Raw genomic sequence first — 27,491 nt, 5'->3', positions numbered from 1 at the left:
GATTTTCCCTCACTTCCTGTTTTAGCTATGGGACAGGAAGTGAAATTGAAGCTCCCCAATGGGACACATGGTAAAAAATACACTGACGGGGGTTAGAACCCTTCCCTTACCTACTCTATCCAAAATGAAAAAAAAAGTTTTGCCTATAGTTCTACTTTATAGCCTCCATTGAAAGCAGTCATCTATTGTTGCAGCTAGTACCAGAGCGGACATTGTCACTCTCAGTAAAGCCGTAGATGTATCTATCTACTGCAGAACAAACACCGATACCAGTCTCACAAGCTGGCAACAGTGGAGGGCCTCAGCCTCAACTAAACCAGTAAAGGAAGGATGCGGTAGAGTGCTTTATTTTTATTTATATTATAATTATTTACTTTAATCACTCTATTTTTAAAATTTCATCAACAAAGATTTATTATTTATACACTGAGGGGCAGCAGAGAAAACTGCCCTCCAAATAAATACTTTTTCCAAGACAGTATTACCTTTTGCTTCAATAAAATGGGACGTATTTATTGATCAACGAGGTGATGAACTGACAAAGAAACAGCAGTTACCTTCTTTTCCCCCCTCTCCAATATGGTTGTAATGTCTTCCTCAGACAGCTCACTGTCCTTTGATGCAAATACATGGGTGGCACCATAGCGAATCATCTGGAGCATCTCATCCTTGGCAAGCTTGTTTGACTGTTGATCTATCAGCCTTCCTAACAACAGAAAATACATATAGTATATATCAATAACCCTTTGTCTATAAAAGTCGGGAACAGCATTTTATTTGCCCACCCCAAGACACAGCCTGAACTCTTCGTAAACATTGCACAAACTTTCAAATTTTGCTTAGCCACAAGGCAAATAGGATAGTGTGTCAAGTTTTCTACAATAAAACCTGATCTTCCCCCTTTTAAGTACCTTAAAAACAGTAATAATGGACAGCTTCAAGAGCTTGTAAACTATCAAACAGTACCACCAGTAATTGGTATGCCAGCAGTTGGCGGGGTTAATGCAGGTTTTTATTTCACCTTTATCTTTTCCTCAGAAATCTGTAGGTGGCTAAAACCAAAGTTATTTTTAACATGACTTTAAAATGTCATGGGTTGGAACATGGGCGTCCGCTCCATAGGGCAAGGGGGGGCAATTGACCCCCCCTGGAAAATCGAGAAGGTGTTGAGTTTTGTGGCTGCGGGCTGTCTGAGCGGTCCCGGGCTGGATGTCACACAGGCACAGCGAGCAGAGTGAAGCCACCCCCCCCTCCAGTGTTTATGTGTACACAGGGGGAGGGAACCTGCTGTGACTGTGCTGTGGTGATGGCTGATCTGAGGTACTGAATGGGATGGGGGAGGGGGGTCCATCTGTGCTGAAGGGGGGTTTGTGCTGAATGGGGGGGGTCCATCTGTGCTGAAGGGGGGGGTCTGTGCTGAATGGGAGGTCCATCTGTGCTGAAGGGGGGTCTGTACATTCTCTAGGCTATATTTATATGGGCAGGGAGTGAAGATGAATTATCTCAAGAGCTATTTCAAACTGCCAGCTGGCCGCGTTATCAGTAAAGCGCCGCTAAAAAGTGACGCTTTACCATCGTTTTAGCTGCGCTATTCGGCCACTAGTGGGGCACGTTTAATCCCCGCTGGTGTTTGAAGAAAGGGTTAAATGCGACTGTTTATCGCCGCTGCCAAATCGCCCCTCCCTGAAAAAATTTCAGTGGACGCCCATGGGTTGGAAGGTCCCATTTGGCTTCTGAGCCACCAGTTCTATACCACTTTCTCAGTGTTGGAGACACAAAATACATGAATGTAGTGATTTTTAAAGGAAGCTCAAGGTTACTTTAAAGAAGCAGTCACCAAACTATGGCCTGCTGGTTGCTATAAAATGTTCCCTGCAATGAGACGGCTTTGCATTCAAGTCATATGGTGGAAGCCACTAACTGCAGAGTGCAGTGGGTGATGCTTGCTACAACAAAGATAGTTCCAGTACCCAGCAATCTTTCACTGGCACTATTTAGTACAGTAATCTCCTGCCTAATGATGCCTGTATAGTCCCCTTCCTGACATCACCTTGAATGGCAATAAAAATGCACCATTTCTCTCACCTCCCCGAAAAGTCTTATGCCACGTACACGCGATCGGTTCATCCGATGAAAAAGGACCGATGGATTTTTTCATCAAATATCCGATGAAGCTGGCTTTCATCAGTCTTGCCTACACACCATCAGTTAAAAATCCGATTGTGTCCAACGCGGTGACATAAAACACTACGACGTGCTGAGAAAAATGAAGTTTGATGCATCCGAGCATGCGTCGACTTGATTCTGAGCATGCGTGGATTTTTGACCGAAGGATTTCCCCACAGACGATTTTTTAGCCATCAGAAAATTTTAAAACAGGTTCTATTTTTTTTCACCGATGGGAAAAAAAAACGATGGGGCCCACAACACGATCGGTTCGTCCGATGAAAATGGTCTATCGGACCGTTTTCATCAGATGAACCAATCGTGTGTACAGGGCATTACAGACAGTAAGGGTCCTTTCACACGTGCGGACCGTTCGTCCGTTTTTTCATACGTCCGTTTACGGACTGCAATGCTTTCCAATGGGATAGCGTACGTTAGCGGATGGGCATCCGCTAACGTCCGTTAACATCCGTCTCCGTTAAGCTCCGTTTTTTTGAACGTAAGAAAACCCTATTTTTCTTCCGTCAAAAAAACGTAACGGACGAAAAACGGATATTAGCGGACAATCCGTTTAACATCCGATCCGCTAACATCCGTTTTTCATCAAAATATGTAATAAAAATAAAGTTCTAACTAAAAAAAAAAACGGATGGAAAAACGGATGAAAACAGATGACAACTGATGAAAAACGGATGTAAAACGGATGTAAAACGGATGAAAAACGGATCAACTGATGATAAAAAACTGATCTAAAAAACGGTCCGCACGTGTGAAAGGACCCTTAAATACCTCTTTTGTAAAAAGCTTTGTGACTCCTGTATAAAATTCTTAGTTATCTTTAGTGCAAAGTTCCACAAACATTCCATATTAACTCTACTCATGATAAATTTGCTGAATGTGAATGTCTTAAAAAAATTGAAAATACAAAATGATTTAAAATCTAAATTCCCAGGCACAAAAATAATAATTGTAATATATTCCTAATAGCCACAAGGGATATAAAGGTATTTTGCAAATGTCAGTAATTACCTTGTAAAACTAGCCGTGACATCATTACTGTGCTACACAGCCTGTACAGGGAGCAGAGCTGTGGGAGAGACCCAGCAGGCCCACACACTACAGGCTGTCAGCAGAAAACTAGAGGAGGGGCGGATACAAGACCAGACAAACTGCACAAGGAGAGAGAGCAGTAACTGGTCTTTATTACAGAAAGCTCCTGCACCAACGCAAAGTTTAAGAATGGATTACTGCAGAGATATAGAGAAATACACACTTACCAAGATTCAAGTAAGAATACACATGCCCCTTGTAATGTATTCACACAATATTTGATTATCCTGGACCTTAACTCCACTTTTTGTGTTGATCAATCAGATGATTTTTTGGCTGTGATACTGACAGCAACTTGGCAGTCTTTTCCCATGTCATTCATGTTTATTCTTAAGAAAGATTCTCTCTAGTATTCATGCTTAAAGTGGTATTAAACCCAAAAGCAAATATGTATTATACTGCAGCTCACCAATTCTTAGATGTCTTGGCTTTTATATGAACATTTATTTACTATAAACCATTTTATATTCATTAAAGGAGAAGTCCAGCCTGAGCTCATTCTGCTGGACTTCTCCTATGGGTGACAGATGTGCAATTCATTTTGCACTCCTGTGACCCATTTTCAGCAGAGAGCTGTCTGAAGTGCGCTCTCTGCTGATGTCACCAAGATCAGTCCAGGCACCGCGTCATCACGACTCTGGAAGTCTGGATCCACCAGGTGCCTGGATTGATGGCTGTCTCAGCCTCTCAACGAGACGCTTAGACGGCTGCTCCCCGCGCCTCCACAGCTCAGCGCTTCAATGAGCATGGAGAAGCAGAGCAGGAGAGCTGCTGATTGACAGTCAGCAGCTCTCTGTTTGGGGAGCAGTGAGAACTGAGCCATTGGCGGTGTTCAGTGCCTTGGTTTTGTCAATGAAGAGGCGCCAGACCGATGCTGCATCAACCTAGTTAAGTATTAATCTGCAAAAAACAGGATTCCCATAGTTCTCCTTTAAGATCTTTTATGCAATCAGCTTTAAGTTTTATAAGTGTATGTTCATGTGTTATGATTCCATCTACTTGCGATGTACTGTATATGCTTCATCATATTAATTATCATCTCTATGTATTACAGTGTTTTATGTTCTGCCGTTGGGACTATCGAATTAAAGTACCTGTTTTCATTATTTTTGCTTTCCTTAAGGTTTACTTATCTTTATTTTGCTTATATGGGTTACCTTACCAATTATTAAAAGCACACCTCATTTAAAGTCCAAATTTCCCCCTTTTTTTTTCTTGTGACAGCTGCATTCATTTTTTTAGCAGTTAAAGTATTTGTTACCACTACACTTCATATTCCTGATAAGTGGCTGCTGTACCACATACTTGTATGATAAATTACCCTGTTCTCTTTGTATTGCTTCCTTTGTGTGAAATCTCTGGTGTTCCTATCAGTCCCTTTTCTATTAAAAACTGACCACACTAAGTAGGAGAGCACACCAATGTCAGTTCTCTAGCTATGCTGGAAACTCAGTGTACTCTCCTCCAATGATCAAACTTGACCATTTAACACTGACATGTGTGCTTACAATAATCTGGTTTTATTTATTCATGAAAAACCTTTATCCCAAAAGTTAAAAAAAAAGCTGTTGCGGTAACTGCTTGTGTAACTGCAGAATGAGCTGAAAAATGGCTTTAATTTGCTAGTGTATCAAAATCTGCTAGTACATCTAACACCCCCCTTGCCACAGATTGAGAATGCTGCTGTCCAAATGTGCCCCTGTTCTCCTTCGTCCAGGGTAGGGGCACTTAAATACAGGAGGTGTGTTACTGGCCAGATCACAAGGTAAAAACGGAATGAAAAAAGCATTAAAAAAAGAAAACTAATGCCAACCACCAAATTTAAGGATAGGTGAACTTCAGTATTATTATATTTTTGGTTTTGGGATTAATCAGACTGTTTTTAAACCATAACCAATGCATTTTCTGTTGTAAAACTGCATTGTCTCATATTAGTAACTTGTGCATGCTAGGCACCTCAAGTTCACCAATGCCAACTATAAGCAATACAGATGATCTACATCCCTGGTTGTGATAATAATACACTTCTAGTTTTGATTATCTTCATTATCATATTTCATATTAACTTACTGGACTGGACTGATACAATTAATTAGGACAAAGCAGCATCCAAGAATAAAGGTTTGTCTTTTGGCAATCATTGTCTTTTAAGCATCCAGTTCTTCATATACTGCAGTATGGTTGAAAGCAAAAAAATAATAATACTCTAAAAATTCAGTAAATGTTTGCCAGACCAGCAGACATGCATTTGCCTTAAAATAGACCATGCATTTTAACAGACATTGCTTACTCAGCCTTGCAAAGTAACTGAAATGTGTAAAAACACAACCTGTGTTAGAATTTTGCTTTAAAGAGCTTGAGCTGCTGGTTGTTTGATTTGTGATGTCAACAGACTTTCATCTGCTTAACCAAGCTGCAGTACAGACCTATGTCTATCCCATGTTTTGAGAGATTAAAGAGGCAGTGAAGGCAAAAAAAAAAAAAAAAAGCAAGCTATTGTATTTTATGTGTGCTCTGTTTATGGTAATAATAGTGACATAATCATAAAAAGATTATCAGCCTGTGAGTTGAAAAGCTCTTTTTTTTCACCAGTCTGCAGCAAACACGGGACTATTGGTATGGCAAACATCGTGTTTTTTTTACATGTATAAATTGGTCCAGTTTGGACCAATGTAATTATGCATATACTATACCTGGTCGATGCCCCTGGAAGCTGGAAATCACTGAAACAAATACTGCTATCCCAGTTATCTCTACTTGATTCCAGGTCCTAGGCCGAGCAGCTGCCCTGCAGCATTCTGAGAACAGGAGGTTACTTGGCATGGGTGCCATTTAGAGAATGCTTTGCATTTTCTGAATGAATGCAAACAATTCGCTGATTTGATGAGGTTGAGGGTGGTGATGTCTTGCTCTCCACTGTGTCCAATCAGAGCATGCTTTGCATTCATTCAGAAAATGCAAAGCATTCTTTAAATGGCAACTGTGCCAAGTGGCCCCAACCTCCTGTTTATAGAATGCAGTAGGGAAGCTGCTCGGCTTGGGACCCGGAAGAAAGTGGAGATCACTAGGGTAGCGGTGTCTACTTCAGTGATTTCAGGTTTCTAGGGGTATTGGTCAGGTATGGTATATAAATAGTTACATTAGTCCAAGCTTGAACAATGTAACTACTGAATGTATAAAATATTTATACCAGGAATTTGTCTTTAATCATGCAATACCTTGTTGTATGACTATGGAGTCCAGTCTCAATTTCATCTCAGCTCTTTCCACAATCCGTTCTTCCACTGTATTGTCAGTAATAAGACGGAATACACGGACAGTTTTTGTTTGACCTATGCGATGTGCTCGATCCTATTGTTAAAATAACACTGAATTAGTGAATCAGTAGAAGCCTATATGCTTTATATAAATGTATATGGCATTACAGTGCAAAAAATAAAAAATAAATAAAAAAATGTATTAGAAGAACTGCTCTGAAACCATGAATGTAGAAATACAAAAAACACAGTCACTTCCAGCACTAATAGGTCTTCCAAGGTGTGGCGTAAAAAAAGATATTAGATAAAATGGTGGTGTGAAAGGTATATATGGTATGCCAAAGCTAGGTAGATGTTGCCTTCCTCAGATGGGGTAATCGGAAAGGAACTACAAGAAATGGAAGGCGTGCACACCTAGTGCATTACCAGAGATATTTTAATAAGAAGAAATGTTTGTGTAAAAGTGGGTACTCACAAAATGCAACTGACAAAAAGCCATAAACACAGTGCATGGACATGCACAGAAAACTCTAACGTGTTTTGGGGAGGCGCACCCCCTTCCACACCTATTCTGTGTATTGCTGTACCCTATGCTAAAACTGCACTAGTGTATGGTAGCGATGGTAGTGTTCAAAACATTCACCAATGCAAAGACCATTGTGTAGTGAGGTGAGGGGCGCTATATCAAAATAGTGGATGCGTGTCACAATGTGCGTTTGAGTAGTACACAGTGTAACTGTGTGCCCAAATCTATGTGAAAAACCAAACAGATTATAGTTTAAACTCTAAGTACAATAGTGCCAAATGCTGTGGAAAATAAATAAAAAAAAAAAAAAAAAATTAAAATTAAATTAAAAGAATGTCCAGCAAATAAATAGTTAAGTGCAAAATGGATCCAGTGTTGTATCAAGTCCAGGTGCAAAATGCAAATAATCCAATCCCAAATCGCAGGGAAAAGTGCAAATGCTAAAGTGCTTGTGAATCTTCAAAATAGCCAAAGTGCGAGAAAGAAGTGATCCGCCTTCACCTATAGGTCACCAGAATAATAATGGATGGCTCCTTACCACACGGTGTTGACCAGATTACTTAAAATATGGTCAATCAGGCTTGTTTTAAATGAGGATCAGCAGGGTCTCATTGGATTCCAATGTCAGCGATTGCAGCAAATGGTGTACCAAGAAAGGAGAAGAGATACCACCATAGTGTAAAACCATTTAATATCCAAAAGTTAAAATTACAATGCCAAATGGCCTCTTACTGTTGCTGGTGCCCGTTCCCGGCACTGAGGCTGTAGGTGGTGGGGATAGTAAGACAAGATAAGAGATGGCCGCGTCCTGGTCCACTAGCGTGCGTTCCACCGCTAGTTGTCCATCAACCAGTGAGACCGGAAGTGCGTGGCTATGCGTGCGCGCTTGGATACCGCCTCGACGTCACGTTTCAGTTAAACCGTCTTCAGGAAGCGTATCCAGCACACGCAACAGACATCTATTATATAGGTCTGTTTATCAGCCTGTGGGAGGGGCAATCGGATCATGTGACAGCCTCTGTCCCAGTTACCAAAGCTCACATATTAAACACATTATGGCTGTGCAAACTGTCTCCAATCATAAATCAATACATACATGTATCTGCTCGCTGCTTAAAATACCTGAAATGCATCTTTGAATTCTTATTTGGACATGTTGAATTTGTTTAAAACTCTGTCATTTTTAATATGCTATGCAATGGGTCCATAGTGTTCTGTGCGCCATCTAGAGGGGTTATGTGGTATTGTGCAAAATAGCACCAGTATTCTAAATCCATCTAGATGCAGTGCGTTTTTAGTTCTCCCAGTTATATTATTATTTAATATGTGTGCCATTTGCGTAGCCTGTAAATTAGTTAAAATAGGTTATAAAATAATAAAAATAATAAAAATTATACAATCCAACTCGAGTAATACAAGGAGTGTGTATGTAACTATAGTTGTAAAACAATCAAAATTCTACACTCCAAGGCTCGGGTGGTGCAAGGAATGTATGTTTTCCCTCTACCCTTTTGTTTTGTGTGAGCCCAATTCAAGATGGGTTGGCCGATGGGTGATGTGCAAACTGCCCAGCCCCTTGGAGTGGGGATCTCCCAAAATCCTCTGGGTGTGTGTATGGAATGATGCACTAAACTGTTGGTTTGCTCACCCCATAGGTCTGCCGTTCACGTATCAGTTAAAAAACAATTAAGGTCGAGCTCTATATTGAGCCCTAGTGGTCGCATAGTCCTTAGACGATGTATCCATTGAGTCTCGTTCTGAGATACTGCCTTAGTAAGGTCAGTACCACGCCAATGTTTGGTAATCCTATCAATTCCATAGAATTTTAACAGACTTGGGTCCCTGTTGTGGTACAAGTCAAAATGCTTAGACACGCTGTGTTCTGGGTACCCTTTAATTATATTGGCCACGTGTTCGTTTATTCTGACTTTAAGTTCGCGGGTAGTCCGGCCCACGTATTGCAGAGTGCACGGACATTCTAGGACGTACGTTACAAATTTGGAATGGCATGTTATCAATGGTTTGATAGTGAATTCTTGTCCAGTTACACTGGACGTGAACTTACTGATCTTTTTTCCTTGCCTTTTTGTTTTCTTACAGGATCTGCAGCGGGTGCAGTAGTGGAAGCTAGATCCGTCCAGGAAAGTGTATGGCTTTTCTGGAGGATCTGGGACATTGGTGGCTACCATATTTCTCAGGCCTGGTGCTTTCTTATAGATAAAGGTGGGATGTTTCGGCAGGATTTTGACCAAATCCATGTCTTTTAAAAGTATAGGCCAAAACTCTTTGACAATTTTCTCCACACTTCTATATTGCCTGTTGTAACCTGATATAAAAGGTACATCTTCTTTTCTGGGGGGTCTCACTCTAGTTTCCAAGAGGGACTCCCTATCCATTGCCAAGACTTCTTGCTGCGTTTTCCACAATGCATTTTGGGTATAACCTTTTTCTATAAACTTCTCAGTTAATATTGCGGCTTGTAGTTCAAAATCCGCAACATCATCGCAGTTTCGACGGATCCTCATGTATTGCCCTTTTGGTATTGCACCCAGCCATTTTGGGTGATGGCAACTTGAAATAGGCACGAATCCGTTGCGGTCCGTTGGTTTAAAATACGTTTTTGTGAGGACCCGGCTGCCCTTTTTCGTTAGCGTAAGGTCCAAAAAATGGCTGGAAGTCTTACTGGACTCTGCTGTGAAACTGAGACCGTAGTTGTTGGTATTCATTTTGGATAAAAATTGTTCCAATGATGCTTGGGGACCTTCCCAGAATAGTAAAATATCGTCTATATACCTTCGGTAATATATAAGCGATGTAATATTGTCCTTAAAAATGGTCTCTTCCTCCCATCTGTTAAGTACCAGATTAGCTACACTGGGGGCATACCTGGCGCCCATTGCGACTCCTTTGATTTGCTTGTAGAAGTCTCCCTGGGCCCAGAAGTAGTTGTTTCCCATAGCTATTTTAAGACCCTTCACCAAATATCCAATTTGGGCCTGGGGTAATGAAGATTTTTCTTCCAAGGCCTCCTTTACTGCCAGAATTGCGTCTGCTTGCCGGATGTTGGTGTAAAGCGACTCTACGTCTACAGTTACCAACCACGTTTCCTCTGAAACTGTGATGGATGCTAACGATTTTATGAGTTCTTTGCTATCCTTGAGATAGGCTTTCCCCTGTACAACTAGGGGTTGGAGAAAGAAATCCAAATATTCTCCCACTCTGGAATAGAGTGATCCTATCCCACTGATGATGGGTCTTCCTGGTGGATGGGTCTTGTTTTTGTGTATCTTAGGCACAATGTAAAGGACAGGTGTGCGAGGTACTTTGGGCACTAGATAGTGTGCTTCTTTTTCCGTTAGGATGGATTGCACCTTCCCATCTTCCACCCATAGTGAAAGTTCTAATTTAAGTTTACCCAGCGGATCTCCCGAGAGTGGTAAATAGGTGTCAGTAGCACTCAGAAGACGGTCGATCTCTCCATAATAGTCCGCCCTCTTGAGTATGACTACCCCTCCGCCTTTGTCTGCTGGGCGTACTACTATGTTTTTATTCTGTTCCAATGCTTTAATTCCCTCCATCACCAATTTGTTACTATGAGTGGTGCGTTTAATTTCCAAATCTTGGATTTTCCCTTGCACCATACTTTTGAAGACTTCCACATGATGGTGAGTCCCTTTTTGTGGATTGAATACCGAACTGTTTCTTAACCCGCTGTGTTGGAATCCTGTATTTTCTGTTTGGGGTTCATATGTGGTTTGTTTTGAAAAATGTTTTTTAATGTTTAATTTTCTCACAAATTTTTCCACATCTATGAAGGCCTCAAATTTATCCAGGCATTTGTTGGGGCGAATTTTAGACCCTGTGACAGGACTGTTAATTCTGCCTGAGAAAGGTCTACCCCCGCCAAATTGAAAATGCCTTCCCCTAGTTGTCCCTGGCTCTTTTTCTTCCCGGTTCCCCCTCTTTTGCCTCTGGTTCTGCGTTTATTTTCGGGGGCTGGGATGAATTGGTGGGAATCTTGTAGGGCTCGTTCCAGCCCCTCCATTCCCCCCCTGGCTGCTGTCCAGGGTGTTGTTGTCCCTGTTTGCCTCTATGGTTGCCCCTGGATTTGCCTCTAGGGGGTCTCTGGGCATACTGTTGGGGACCCTGATAATAGTTGGAATAGTTGTAATCCATTGGGCGATTGTCCAAGGGTGCAAACCGGTTGTAATTGGGTGCCATATATGGAGCAGGTTGATAATTATTAGGAGGTCCTGGATGGTACCCACTATTGTATGGGGGCTGGGGTGGGGGTCCCCTCCCTCCCTGCTGTTGAGGCCCTTGTGATGTTTTTTTCGTTTTTTTGGGGGTAGAGGACTGGGTTTTGAATTTGTTAGCGGCTAAGGTAACTAAATTGTGTACTTCGATGTCTCTATCTATGGAGGAATCTTTGGAGCCAATAGGGTCAGATTTGATCTGCCATTTGTATACCTTGGAGTCCTGGTAGTCTTTGGTATCCCTGTGGTACTTTTTTAATTTTTTGTTTTTTATATTCCCATCATATTTGGTCAGGTGACTTTGGAGGGTTTGAGCCCTCTCCAAGTACTCTTTGGATCCCATAAAGGGTCCCATAGATGTTTTGAGATCAGTGATATGGGCTTCTGTGATAACATTTTTAGCCTTACGTCTCCTGATCATTAATTGTAAGAGTTTTTGCTCGCAAGCATTAAAAAATTGGAACCATTCATCTGCTAGTGTGAGATCTTCCAAACCATCATTGGGGTAAACATCCCACCTCAGCCTCCTAGGTGTCTGGTTTTTGAGAATGTACATCTCAAAGGATGCTATATCCCACCATGCCCTGATCTGCTTTTCCATGTTGAACTGGAGCTGTTTAAAGCTCCTGTCCAGGTCCACATTGGGGCTGGGTTGTTGTTGGAATATTTCCTCTATGTTGGTTTGGCGACTCTGCATAAAATTAAAAACATCCATGGCTGCGTAGAAAGGAAGCCACCCAGTGGCTCAATAGTGTACAGGAAAAATAAATCTCGCGCCAAATGAATTACACTAAATTATATACTTGATAAATCAAGTGACTAACTGAGTGAAGCTGCTCCCAAATAAAATCAGGTGACTGACTTGCATATATTGTGTAGTGAGGTGAGGGGCGCTATATCAAAATAGTGGATGCGTGTCACAATGTGCGTTTGAGTAGTACACAGTGTAACTGTGTGCCCAAATCTATGTGAAAAACCAAACAGATTATAGTTTAAACTCTAAGTACAATAGTGCCAAATGCTGTGGAAAATAAATAAAAAAAAAAAAAATTAAAATTAAATTAAAAGAATGTCCAGCAAATAAATAGTTAAGTGCAAAATGGATCCAGTGTTGTATCAAGTCCAGGTGCAAAATGCAAATAATCCAATCCCAAATCGCAGGGAAAAGTGCAAATGCTAAAGTGCTTGTGAATCTTCAAAATAGCCAAAGTGCGAGAAAGAAGTGATCCGCCTTCACCTATAGGTCACCAGAATAATAATGGATGGCTCCTTACCACACGGTGTTGACCAGATTACTTAAAATATGGTCAATCAGGCTTGTTTTAAATGAGGATCAGCAGGGTCTCATTGGATTCCAATGTCAGCGATTGCAGCAAATGGTGTACCAAGAAAGGAGAAGAGATACCACCATAGTGTAAAACCATTTAATATCCAAAAGTTAAAATTACAATGCCAAATGGCCTCTTACTGTTGCTGGTGCCCGTTCCCGGCACTGAGGCTGTAGGTGGTGGGGATAGTAAGACAAGATAAGAGATGGCCGCGTCCTGGTCCACTAGCGTGCGTTCCACCGCTAGTTGTCCATCAACCAGTGAGACCGGAAGTGCGTGGCTATGCGTGCGCGCTTGGATACCGCCTCGACGTCACGTTTCAGTTAAACCGTCTTCAGGAAGCGTATCCAGCACACGCAACAGACATCTATTATATAGGTCTGTTTATCAGCCTGTGGGAGGGGCAATCGGATCATGTGACAGCCTCTGTCCCAGTTACCAAAGCTCACATATTAAACACATTATGGCTGTGCAAACTGTCTCCAATCATAAATCAATACATACATGTATCTGCTCGCTGCTTAAAATACCTGAAATGCATCTTTGAATTCTTATTTGGACATGTTGAATTTGTTTAAAACTCTGTCATTTTTAATATGCTATGCAATGGGTCCATAGTGTTCTGTGCGCCATCTAGAGGGGTTATGTGGTATTGTGCAAAATAGCACCAGTATTCTAAATCCATCTAGATGCAGTGCGTTTTTAGTTCTCCCAGTTATATTATTATTTAATATGTGTGCCATTTGCGTAGCCTGTAAATTAGTTAAAATAGGTTATAAAATAATAAAAATAATAAAAATTATACAATCCAACTCGAGTAATACAAGGAGTGTGTATGTAACTATAGTTGTAAAACAATCAAAATTCTACACTCCAAGGCTCGGGTGGTGCAAGGAATGTATGTTTTCCCTCTACCCTTTTGTTTTGTGTGAGCCCAATTCAAGATGGGTTGGCCGATGGGTGATGTGCAAACTGCCCAGCCCCTTGGAGTGGGGATCTCCCAAAATCCTCTGGGTGTGTGTATGGAATGATGCACTAAACTGTTGGTTTGCTCACCCCATAGGTCTGCCGTTCACGTATCAGTTAAAAAACAATTAAGGTCGAGCTCTATATTGAGCCCTAGTGGTCGCATAGTCCTTAGACGATGTATCCATTGAGTCTCGTTCTGAGATACTGCCTTAGTAAGGTCAGTACCACGCCAATGTTTGGTAATCCTATCAATTCCATAGAATTTTAACAGACTTGGGTCCCTGTTGTGGTACAAGTCAAAATGCTTAGACACGCTGTGTTCTGGGTACCCTTTAATTATATTGGCCACGTGTTCGTTTATTCTGACTTTAAGTTCGCGGGTAGTCCGGCCCACGTATTGCAGAGTGCACGGACATTCTAGGACGTACGTTACAAATTTGGAATGGCATGTTATCAATGGTTTGATAGTGAATTCTTGTCCAGTTACACTGGACGTGAACTTACTGATCTTTTTTCCTTGCCTTTTTGTTTTCTTACAGGATCTGCAGCGGGTGCAGTAGTGGAAGCTAGATCCGTCCAGGAAAGTGTATGGCTTTTCTGGAGGATCTGGGACATTGGTGGCTACCATATTTCTCAGGCCTGGTGCTTTCTTATAGATAAAGGTGGGATGTTTCGGCAGGATTTTGACCAAATCCATGTCTTTTAAAAGTATAGGCCAAAACTCTTTGACAATTTTCTCCACACTTCTATATTGCCTGTTGTAACCTGATATAAAAGGTACATCTTCTTTTCTGGGGGGTCTCACTCTAGTTTCCAAGAGGGACTCCCTATCCATTGCCAAGACTTCTTGCTGCGTTTTCCACAATGCATTTTGGGTATAACCTTTTTCTATAAACTTCTCAGTTAATATTGCGGCTTGTAGTTCAAAATCCGCAACATCATCGCAGTTTCGACGGATCCTCATGTATTGCCCTTTTGGTATTGCACCCAGCCATTTTGGGTGATGGCAACTTGAAATAGGCACGAATCCGTTGCGGTCCGTTGGTTTAAAATACGTTTTTGTGAGGACCCGGCTGCCCTTTTTCGTTAGCGTAAGGTCCAAAAAATGGCTGGAAGTCTTACTGGACTCTGCTGTGAAACTGAGACCGTAGTTGTTGGTATTCATTTTGGATAAAAATTGTTCCAATGATGCTTGGGGACCTTCCCAGAATAGTAAAATATCGTCTATATACCTTCGGTAATATATAAGCGATGTAATATTGTCCTTAAAAATGGTCTCTTCCTCCCATCTGTTAAGTACCAGATTAGCTACACTGGGGGCATACCTGGCGCCCATTGCGACTCCTTTGATTTGCTTGTAGAAGTCTCCCTGGGCCCAGAAGTAGTTGTTTCCCATAGCTATTTTAAGACCCTTCACCAAATATCCAATTTGGGCCTGGGGTAATGAAGATTTTTCTTCCAAGGCCTCCTTTACTGCCAGAATTGCGTCTGCTTGCCGGATGTTGGTGTAAAGCGACTCTACGTCTACAGTTACCAACCACGTTTCCTCTGAAACTGTGATGGATGCTAACGATTTTATGAGTTCTTTGCTATCCTTGAGATAGGCTTTCCCCTGTACAACTAGGGGTTGGAGAAAGAAATCCAAATATTCTCCCACTCTGGAATAGAGTGATCCTATCCCACTGATGATGGGTCTTCCTGGTGGATGGGTCTTGTTTTTGTGTATCTTAGGCACAATGTAAAGGACAGGTGTGCGAGGTACTTTGGGCACTAGATAGTGTGCTTCTTTTTCCGTTAGGATGGATTGCACCTTCCCATCTTCCACCCATAGTGAAAGTTCTAATTTAAGTTTACCCAGCGGATCTCCCGAGAGTGGTAAATAGGTGTCAGTAGCACTCAGAAGACGGTCGATCTCTCCATAATAGTCCGCCCTCTTGAGTATGACTACCCCTCCGCCTTTGTCTGCTGGGCGTACTACTATGTTTTTATTCTGTTCCAATGCTTTAATTCCCTCCATCACCAATTTGTTACTATGAGTGGTGCGTTTAATTTCCAAATCTTGGATTTTCCCTTGCACCATACTTTTGAAGACTTCCACATGATGGTGAGTCCCTTTTTGTGGATTGAATACCGAACTGTTTCTTAACCCGCTGTGTTGGAATCCTGTATTTTCTGTTTGGGGTTCATATGTGGTTTGTTTTGAAAAATGTTTTTTAATGTTTAATTTTCTCACAAATTTTTCCACATCTATGAAGGCCTCAAATTTATCCAGGCATTTGTTGGGGGCGAATTTTAGACCCTGTGACAGGACTGTTAATTCTGCCTGAGAAAGGTCTACCCCCGCCAAATTGAAAATGCCTTCCCCTAGTTGTCCCTGGCTCTTTTTCTTCCCGGTTCCCCCTCTTTTGCCTCTGGTTCTGCGTTTATTTTCGGGGGCTGGGATGAATTGGTGGGAATCTTGTAGGGGCAACCATAGAGGCAAACAGGGACAACAACACCCTGGACAGCAGCCAGGGGGGGAATGGAGGGGCTGGAACGAGCCCTACAAGATTCCCACCAATTCATCCCAGCCCCCGAAAATAAACGCAGAACCAGAGGCAAAAGAGGGGGAACCGGGAAGAAAAAGAGCCAGGGACAACTAGGGGAAGGCATTTTCAATTTGGCGGGGGTAGACCTTTCTCAGGCAGAATTAACAGTCCTGTCACAGGGTCTAAAATTCGCCCCCAACAAATGCCTGGATAAATTTGAGGCCTTCATAGATGTGGAAAAATTTGTGAGAAAATTAAACATTAAAAAACATTTTTCAAAACAAACCACATATGAACCCCAAACAGAAAATACAGGATTCCAACACAGCGGGTTAAGAAACAGTTCGGTATTCAATCCACAAAAAGGGACTCACCATCATGTGGAAGTCTTCAAAAGTATGGTGCAAGGGAAAATCCAAGATTTGGAAATTAAACGCACCACTCATAGTAACAAATTGGTGATGGAGGGAATTAAAGCATTGGAACAGAATAAAAACATAGTAGTACGCCCAGCAGACAAAGGCGGAGGGGTAGTCATACTCAAGAGGGCGGACTATTATGGAGAGATCGACCGTCTTCTGAGTGCTACTGACACCTATTTACCACTCTCGGGAGATCCGCTGGGTAAACTTAAATTAGAACTTTCACTATGGGTGGAAGATGGGAAGGTGCAATCCATCCTAACGGAAAAAGAAGCACACTATCTAGTGCCCAAAGTACCTCGCACACCTGTCCTTTACATTGTGCCTAAGATACACAAAAACAAGACCCATCCACCAGGAAGACCCATCATCAGTGGGATAGGATCACTCTATTCCAGAGTGGGAGAATATTTGGATTTCTTTCTCCAACCCCTAGTTGTACAGGGGAAAGCCTATCTCAAGGATAGCAAAGAACTCATAAAATCGTTAGCATCCATCACAGTTTCAGAGGAAACGTGGTTGGTAACTGTAGACGTAGAGTCGCTTTACACCAACATCCGGCAAGCAGACGCAATTCTGGCAGTAAAGGAGGCCTTGGAAGAAAAATCTTCATTACCCCAGGCCCAAATTGGATATTTGGTGAAGGGTCTTAAAATAGCTATGGGAAACAACTACTTCTGGGCCCAGGGAGACTTCTACAAGCAAATCAAAGGAGTCGCAATGGGCGCCAGGTATGCCCCCAGTGTAGCTAATCTGGTACTTAACAGATGGGAGGAAGAGACCATTTTTAAGGACAATATTACATCGCTTATATATTACCGAAGGTATATAGACGATATTTTACTATTCTGGGAAGGTCCCCAAGCATCATTGGAACAATTTTTATCCAAAATGAATACCAACAACTACGGTCTCAGTTTCACAGCAGAGTCCAGTAAGACTTCCAGCCATTTTTTGGACCTTACGCTAACGAAAAAGGGCAGCCGGGTCCTCACAAAAACGTATTTTAAACCAACGGACCGCAACGGATTCGTGCCTATTTCAAGTTGCCATCACCCAAAATGGCTGGGTGCAATACCAAAAGGGCAATACATGAGGATCCGTCGAAACTGCGATGATGTTGCGGATTTTGAACTACAAGCCGCAATATTAACTGAGAAGTTTATAGAAAAAGGTTATACCCAAAATGCATTGTGGAAAACGCAGCAAGAAGTCTTGGCAATGGATAGGGAGTCCCTCTTGGAAACTAGAGTGAGACCCCCCAGAAAAGAAGATGTACCTTTTATATCAGGTTACAACAGGCAATATAGAAGTGTGGAGAAAATTGTCAAAGAGTTTTGGCCTATACTTTTAAAAGACATGGATTTGGTCAAAATCCTGCCGAAACATCCCACCTTTATCTATAAGAAAGCACCAGGCCTGAGAAATATGGTAGCCACCAATGTCCCAGATCCTCCAGAAAAGCCATACACTTTCCTGGACGGATCTAGCTTCCACTACTGCACCCGCTGCAGATCCTGTAAGAAAACAAAAAGGCAAGGAAAAAAGATCAGTAAGTTCATGTCCAGTTACACTGGACAAGAATTCACTATCAAACCATTGATAACATGCCATTCCAAATTTGTAACGTACGTCCTAGAATGTCCGTGCACTCTGCAATACGTGGGCCGGACTACCCGCGAACTTAAAGTCAGAATAAACGAACACGTGGCCAATATAATTAAAGGGTACCCAGAACACAGCGTGTCTAAGCATTTTGACTTGTACCACAACAGGGACCCAAGTCTGTTAAAATTCTATGGAATTGATAGGATTACCAAACATTGGCGTGGTACTGACCTTACTAAGGCAGTATCTCAGAACGAGACTCAATGGATACATCGTCTAAGGACTATGCGACCACTAGGGCTCAATATAGAGCTCGACCTTAATTGTTTTTTAACTGATACGTGAACGGCAGACCTATGGGGTGAGCAAACCAACAGTTTAGTGCATCATTCCATACACACACCCAGAGGATTTTGGGAGATCCCCACTCCAAGGGGCTGGGCAGTTTGCACATCACCCATCGGCCAACCCATCTTGAATTGGGCTCACACAAAACAAAAGGGTAGAGGGAAAACATACATTCCTTGCACCACCCGAGCCTTGGAGTGTAGAATTTTGATTGTTTTACAACTATAGTTACATACACACTCCTTGTATTACTCGAGTTGGATTGTATAATTTTTATTATTTTTATTATTTTATAACCTATTTTAACTAATTTACAGGCTACGCAAATGGCACACATATTAAATAATAATATAACTGGGAGAACTAAAAACGCACTGCATCTAGATGGATTTAGAATACTGGTGCTATTTTGCACAATACCACATAACCCCTCTAGATGGCGCACAGAACACTATGGACCCATTGCATAGCATATTAAAAATGACAGAGTTTTAAACAAATTCAACATGTCCAAATAAGAATTCAAAGATGCATTTCAGGTATTTTAAGCAGCGAGCAGATACATGTATGTATTGATTTATGATTGGAGACAGTTTGCACAGCCATAATGTGTTTAATATGTGAGCTTTGGTAACTGGGACAGAGGCTGTCACATGATCCGATTGCCCCTCCCACAGGCTGATAAACAGACCTATATAATAGATGTCTGTTGCGTGTGCTGGATACGCTTCCTGAAGACGGTTTAACTGAAACGTGACGTCGAGGCGGTATCCAAGCGCGCACGCATAGCCACGCACTTCCGGTCTCACTGGTTGATGGACAACTAGCGGTGGAACGCACGCTAGTGGACCAGGACGCGGCCATCTCTTATCTTGTCTTACTATCCCCACCACCTACAGCCTCAGTGCCGGGAACGGGCACCAGCAACAGTAAGAGGCCATTTGGCATTGTAATTTTAACTTTTGGATATTAAATGGTTTTACACTATGGTGGTATCTCTTCTCCTTTCTTGGTACACCATTTGCTGCAATCGCTGACATTGGAATCCAATGAGACCCTGCTGATCCTCATTTAAAACAAGCCTGATTGACCATATTTTAAGTAATCTGGTCAACACCGTGTGGTAAGGAGCCATCCATTATTATTCTGGTGACCTATAGGTGAAGGCGGATCACTTCTTTCTCGCACTTTGGCTATTTTGAAGATTCACAAGCACTTTAGCATTTGCACTTTTCCCTGCGATTTGGGATTGGATTATTTGCATTTTGCACCTGGACTTGATACAACACTGGATCCATTTTGCACTTAACTATTTATTTGCTGGACATTCTTTTAATTTAATTTTAATTTTTTTTTTTTTATTTATTTTCCACAGCATTTGGCACTATTGTACTTAGAGTTTAAACTATAATCTGTTTGGTTTTTCACATAGATTTGGGCACACAGTTACACTGTGTACTACTCAAACGCACATTGTGACACGCATCCACTATTTTGATATAGCGCCCCTCACCTCACTACACAATATATGCAAGTCAGTCACCTGATTTTATTTGGGAGCAGCTTCACTCAGTTAGTCACTTGATTTATCAAGTATATAATTTAGTGTAATTCATTTGGCGCGAGATTTATTTTTCCTGTACACTATTGAGCCACTGGGTGGCTTCCTTTCTACGCAGCCATGGATGTTTTTAATTTTATGCAGAGTCGCCAAACCAACATAGAGGAAATATTCCAACAACAACCCAGCCCCAATGTGGACCTGGACAGGAGCTTTAAACAGCTCCAGTTCAACATGGAAAAGCAGATCAGGGCATGGTGGGATATAGCATCCTTTGAGATGTACATTCTCAAAAACCAGACACCTAGGAGGCTGAGGTGGGATGTTTACCCCAATGATGGTTTGGAAGATCTCACACTAGCAGATGAATGGTTCCAATTTTTTAATGCTTGCGAGCAAAAACTCTTACAATTAATGATCAGGAGACGTAAGGCTAAAAATGTTATCACAGAAGCCCATATCACTGATCTCAAAACATCTATGGGACCCTTTATGGGATCCAAAGAGTACTTGGAGAGGGCTCAAACCCTCCAAAGTCACCTGACCAAATATGATGGGAATATAAAAAACAAAAAATTAAAAAAGTACCACAGGGATACCAAAGACTACCAGGACTCCAAGGTATACAAATGGCAGATCAAATCTGACCCTATTGGCTCCAAAGATTCCTCCATAGATAGAGACATCGAAGTACACAATTTAGTTACCTTAGCCGCTAACAAATTCAAAACCCAGTCCTCTACCCCCAAAAAAACGAAAAAAACATCACAAGGGCCTCAACAGCAGGGAGGGAGGGGACCCCCACCCCAGCCCCCATACAATAGTGGGTACCATCCAGGACCTCCTAATAATTATCAACCTGCTCCATATATGGCACCCAATTACAACCGGTTTGCACCCTTGGACAATCGCCCAATGGATTACAACTATTCCAACTATTATCAGGGTCCCCAACAGTATGCCCAGAGACCCCCTAGAGGCAAATCCAGGGGCAACCATAGAGGCAAACAGGGACAACAACACCCTGGACAGCAGCCAGGGGGGGAATGGAGGGGCTGGAACGAGCCCTACAAGATTCCCACCAATTCATCCCAGCCCCCGAAAATAAACGCAGAACCAGAGGCAAAAGAGGGGGAACCGGGAAGAAAAAGAGCCAGGGACAACTAGGGGAAGGCATTTTCAATTTGGCGGGGGTAGACCTTTCTCAGGCAGAATTAACAGTCCTGTCACAGGGTCTAAAATTCGCCCCCAACAAATGCCTGGATAAATTTGAGGCCTTCATAGATGTGGAAAAATTTGTGAGAAAATTAAACATTAAAAAACATTTTTCAAAACAAACCACATATGAACCCCAAACAGAAAATACAGGATTCCAACACAGCGGGTTAAGAAACAGTTCGGTATTCAATCCACAAAAAGGGACTCACCATCATGTGGAAGTCTTCAAAAGTATGGTGCAAGGGAAAATCCAAGATTTGGAAATTAAACGCACCACTCATAGTAACAAATTGGTGATGGAGGGAATTAAAGCATTGGAACAGAATAAAAACATAGTAGTACGCCCAGCAGACAAAGGCGGAGGGGTAGTCATACTCAAGAGGGCGGACTATTATGGAGAGATCGACCGTCTTCTGAGTGCTACTGACACCTATTTACCACTCTCGGGAGATCCGCTGGGTAAACTTAAATTAGAACTTTCACTATGGGTGGAAGATGGGAAGGTGCAATCCATCCTAACGGAAAAAGAAGCACACTATCTAGTGCCCAAAGTACCTCGCACACCTGTCCTTTACATTGTGCCTAAGATACACAAAAACAAGACCCATCCACCAGGAAGACCCATCATCAGTGGGATAGGATCACTCTATTCCAGAGTGGGAGAATATTTGGATTTCTTTCTCCAACCCCTAGTTGTACAGGGGAAAGCCTATCTCAAGGATAGCAAAGAACTCATAAAATCGTTAGCATCCATCACAGTTTCAGAGGAAACGTGGTTGGTAACTGTAGACGTAGAGTCGCTTTACACCAACATCCGGCAAGCAGACGCAATTCTGGCAGTAAAGGAGGCCTTGGAAGAAAAATCTTCATTACCCCAGGCCCAAATTGGATATTTGGTGAAGGGTCTTAAAATAGCTATGGGAAACAACTACTTCTGGGCCCAGGGAGACTTCTACAAGCAAATCAAAGGAGTCGCAATGGGCGCCAGGTATGCCCCCAGTGTAGCTAATCTGGTACTTAACAGATGGGAGGAAGAGACCATTTTTAAGGACAATATTACATCGCTTATATATTACCGAAGGTATATAGACGATATTTTACTATTCTGGGAAGGTCCCCAAGCATCATTGGAACAATTTTTATCCAAAATGAATACCAACAACTACGGTCTCAGTTTCACAGCAGAGTCCAGTAAGACTTCCAGCCATTTTTTGGACCTTACGCTAACGAAAAAGGGCAGCCGGGTCCTCACAAAAACGTATTTTAAACCAACGGACCGCAACGGATTCGTGCCTATTTCAAGTTGCCATCACCCAAAATGGCTGGGTGCAATACCAAAAGGGCAATACATGAGGATCCGTCGAAACTGCGATGATGTTGCGGATTTTGAACTACAAGCCGCAATATTAACTGAGAAGTTTATAGAAAAAGGTTATACCCAAAATGCATTGTGGAAAACGCAGCAAGAAGTCTTGGCAATGGATAGGGAGTCCCTCTTGGAAACTAGAGTGAGACCCCCCAGAAAAGAAGATGTACCTTTTATATCAGGTTACAACAGGCAATATAGAAGTGTGGAGAAAATTGTCAAAGAGTTTTGGCCTATACTTTTAAAAGACATGGATTTGGTCAAAATCCTGCCGAAACATCCCACCTTTATCTATAAGAAAGCACCAGGCCTGAGAAATATGGTAGCCACCAATGTCCCAGATCCTCCAGAAAAGCCATACACTTTCCTGGACGGATCTAGCTTCCACTACTGCACCCGCTGCAGATCCTGTAAGAAAACAAAAAGGCAAGGAAAAAAGATCAGTAAGTTCACGTCCAGTGTAACTGGACAAGAATTCACTATCAAACCATTGATAACATGCCATTCCAAATTTGTAACGTACGTCCTAGAATGTCCGTGCACTCTGCAATACGTGGGCCGGACTACCCGCGAACTTAAAGTCAGAATAAACGAACACGTGGCCAATATAATTAAAGGGTACCCAGAACACAGCGTGTCTAAGCATTTTGACTTGTACCACAACAGGGACCCAAGTCTGTTAAAATTCTATGGAATTGATAGGATTACCAAACATTGGCGTGGTACTGACCTTACTAAGGCAGTATCTCAGAACGAGACTCAATGGATACATCGTCTAAGGACTATGCGACCACTAGGGCTCAATATAGAGCTCGACCTTAATTGTTTTTTAACTGATACGTGAACGGCAGACCTATGGGGTGAGCAAACCAACAGTTTAGTGCATCATTCCATACACACACCCAGAGGATTTTGGGAGATCCCCACTCCAAGGGGCTGGGCAGTTTGCACATCACCCATCGGCCAACCCATCTTGAATTGGGCTCACACAAAACAAAAGGGTAGAGGGAAAACATACATTCCTTGCACCACCCGAGCCTTGGAGTGTAGAATTTTGATTGTTTTACAACTATAGTTACATACACACTCCTTGTATTACTCGAGTTGGATTGTATAATTTTTATTATTTTTATTATTTTATAACCTATTTTAACTAATTTACAGGCTACGCAAATGGCACACATATTAAATAATAATATAACTGGGAGAACTAAAAACGCACTGCATCTAGATGGATTTAGAATACTGGTGCTATTTTGCACAATACCACATAACCCCTCTAGATGGCGCACAGAACACTATGGACCCATTGCATAGCATATTAAAAATGACAGAGTTTTAAACAAATTCAACATGTCCAAATAAGAATTCAAAGATGCATTTCAGGTATTTTAAGCAGCGAGCAGATACATGTATGTATTGATTTATGATTGGAGACAGTTTGCACAGCCATAATGTGTTTAATATGTGAGCTTTGGTAACTGGGACAGAGGCTGTCACATGATCCGATTGCCCCTCCCACAGGCTGATAAACAGACCTATATAATAGATGTCTGTTGCGTGTGCTGGATACGCTTCCTGAAGACGGTTTAACTGAAACGTGACGTCGAGGCGGTATCCAAGCGCGCACGCATAGCCACGCACTTCCGGTCTCACTGGTTGATGGACAACTAGCGGTGGAACGCACGCTAGTGGACCAGGACGCGGCCATCTCTTATCTTGTCTTACTATCCCCACCACCTACAGCCTCAGTGCCGGGAACGGGCACCAGCAACAGTAAGAGGCCATTTGGCATTGTAATTTTAACTTTTGGATATTAAATGGTTTTACACTATGGTGGTATCTCTTCTCCTTTCTTGGTACACCATTTGCTGCAATCGCTGACATTGGAATCCAATGAGACCCTGCTGATCCTCATTTAAAACAAGCCTGATTGACCATATTTTAAGTAATCTGGTCAACACCGTGTGGTAAGGAGCCATCCATTATTATTCTGGTGACCTATAGGTGAAGGCGGATCACTTCTTTCTCGCACTTTGGCTATTTTGAAGATTCACAAGCACTTTAGCATTTGCACTTTTCCCTGCGATTTGGGATTGGATTATTTGCATTTTGCACCTGGACTTGATACAACACTGGATCCATTTTGCACTTAACTATTTATTTGCTGGACATTCTTTTAATTTAATTTTAATTTTTTTTTTTTATTTATTTTCCACAGCATTTGGCACTATTGTACTTAGAGTTTAAACTATAATCTGTTTGGTTTTTCACATAGATTTGGGCACACAGTTACACTGTGTACTACTCAAACGCACATTGTGACACGCATCCACTATTTTGATATAGCGCCCCTCACCTCACTACACAATATATGCAAGTCAGTCACCTGATTTTATTTGGGAGCAGCTTCACTCAGTTAGTCACTTGATTTATCAAGTATATAATTTAGTGTAATTCATTTGGCGCGAGATTTATTTTTCCTGTACAATGCAAAGACCAGGATTGTCAGGACAGCGTGGACAATAATAGCAGATGTCACGCCTATATTCACGCTTGCTACAGACACAACATCTTCTTTGGGGGGCTCGTTGGGTAGGGGTACCAGGGAGGACATACGGAAAATGCCTCTCATGCAGCCGGCTTACTGCATTTGGATTGGGATGGTGAGGTGAAGCACCGCCTGGATACAGAAGGGCTCTGATGATCTCTTCCTGGAATTTAAGGAAGGATACAGTCCATACTGAAGCTCTGTATAGCACAAAAGCATTCAGCAATGCCAATTGAAATAAGTATACAGACACTTTTTTGTACCAGCGTCTGGCCTATGGGCAACTAGGTATGGAGCCAACAACTGGTCGTTGAGGTCCACCCCTCCCATATTTTGGTTATATTCATGGACACGACTTCGATGAGGATGACGGGGGCGAGCGCGGGACTTTCTTCGAAGGGTCAGGTAAGTAAAAAGGGGGCTCGGGGGGGGGGCGGCATCATCTGATGTTTTTACACCTTAATGCATAGAATGCATTAAGGTGAAAAAAATTACCTTTACAACCCATTTAATCCCCTCATCTCCATCCTGCCACTGTATGTGATTAGTACATCAACCACTTCCCATCCTGCTCCCTCTATGCTGTACCTAGTGCACCATTACTAAGCTCTGTGTTTTAACCACCCCAGTACAAGTATTTTTAGATCACCTTATCACCTGATCCGCTAAAATCAGACGGATCGGATAAGATCTGATGAAAACAGACATGCTGTCAGTTTTCATTAGATCTCTCCATAGGAGATAGCGGCGCTGCACAAGTCCCTCCCTGCTCAGTGAGCAGAGAGGGACTTGTCATCCGCCGGCTCAGCAGAGATCTGCGGAGAGGTCTCCTGCTGACCTGGCGGACTCCACTGAGACGGAGTCTGCCCAGTGTGAAAGGGGCCTAAGGCACGGAGAGGGGTGAATAAAATAAAGGCTCACAGCACAGACACAAATGCTACTTTATTAAGTATCATAGCGTTTTCCCATGTATCGGTTTCCTAGATATCAAGTTACAATAGAGCAGATACATTTTGTGCACCCCATTAACCCTTTCACTCATTCAGAATAACCAGGTAACAATAGTCATCTGAATAACCTCTAACTGTATTATCTAGAAGTGTGAGCATCATGGTCCAAATATTTCTCCATATGTTGGATGCTAAACACAAAATTAACAAACCTGATAGAGAAATATATATTGCCATTTACTAAAATATAATAACTGTGTTATTCCAGAAAAGCAAGTATTTCCTAACCATTGCTTGTAAATCGACTTGAGGGTTCCAGTCTGAATCATACAAAATCACCACATCAGCAGTTGCCAAATTTATTCCAAGGCCTCCGGCACGGGTACTCAGCATGAAGATGAATTTTCTGCTGTTAGGTGCATTAAATCTTTCTATGGCTTCCTGGTAATAAAATAATTATAAACATATTAGTTATGTTCTTAAACATTGCATATGTTTAATTTTGTGCAATAATTCCTAGAAACTTGAAAGAATATCTTTGCATATAATGATTATATTTTCAAGACTTTCAGCTATTTATTAACACATAGATCCTTGATGTAAAATGTCTGAAACAGTAATTTCCATTTCTCCTCACCACCGAACTTTAACATACTAATAAGATATAAGATACTCTGTTCCTAAAATTTTAAATATCTTTCTGTTAAAAATCACCTGGATTTTTCAACAAACACTTGAGAAAGGTTTACTTAAATGTCAAGAGAAATACAGACATCTAGTACAACCACAACGTTTTGTGCCCTATGGTAAGTATCATATTGAAAAGTCAGTTGCAACCTACAACTACTCCCATTCATTTTCCAATCTGCTCAAATTACAAGATTGATAAATTACTAGAATTGACCAAGACATTGCTTAATTTGGACACTGATTATCGAGCTCCTTGTCTGCTTAGTGCATGAATATTTATAAACTAGGTCTATGTAAAACAGAGAACTCCACCATCACTTGTATGTCTTCTCACCATAAAATCTTTCTCTTGAAGTCCATTGAAGAACACAAGAAATAAAGAATTCCGAAACAGTTATACTTGCCTCCTACAGGAGTTTTGGACACTGGCAAATGGAGAAAAAAAAAACTGAACAACTTCCCTGGTATAACTCCACCTCTAACCATTATGACTCAGTTTTGTGAGCAAGCTGTACAGAAGGCCTATAAACAGAGAGGGATGGGACTTGTGTCCCTCAATGGACTTAAAGAAAAAGATTTTACGGTAGGTACAAAAATCTTGTTTTCTTTATCATGCATTGAGAGACACAGGGATTCA

General features: G+C 41.8%; 1 protein-coding gene across 3 annotated transcripts in view; it reads right to left on the bottom strand.

The window, feature by feature from the left end:
• The window catches only part of LOC120913738 (probable global transcription activator SNF2L1), a 241,285-nt gene that overhangs the window by 123,976 nt on the left and 89,818 nt on the right, over positions 1-27,491 (bottom strand). For all 3 annotated transcript variants that reach the window (XM_040323922.1, XM_040323920.1, XM_040323921.1), the window contains exons 13-15: positions 26,453-26,605; positions 6,495-6,627; positions 558-706 (exon numbers count right to left, since the gene is read on the bottom strand). In XM_040323922.1, the coding sequence (XP_040179856.1) occupies positions 558-706; positions 6,495-6,627; positions 26,453-26,605 (435 nt within the window). The remainder of the gene's footprint in view (positions 1-557; positions 707-6,494; positions 6,628-26,452; positions 26,606-27,491) is intronic.

The sequence above is a fragment of the Rana temporaria genome, chromosome 9 (genome assembly GCF_905171775.1).
Source record: "Rana temporaria chromosome 9, aRanTem1.1, whole genome shotgun sequence".
Lineage (NCBI taxonomy): Eukaryota > Metazoa > Chordata > Amphibia > Anura > Ranidae > Rana > Rana temporaria.
This window is presented reverse-complemented; position numbering and strand designations above follow the sequence as displayed.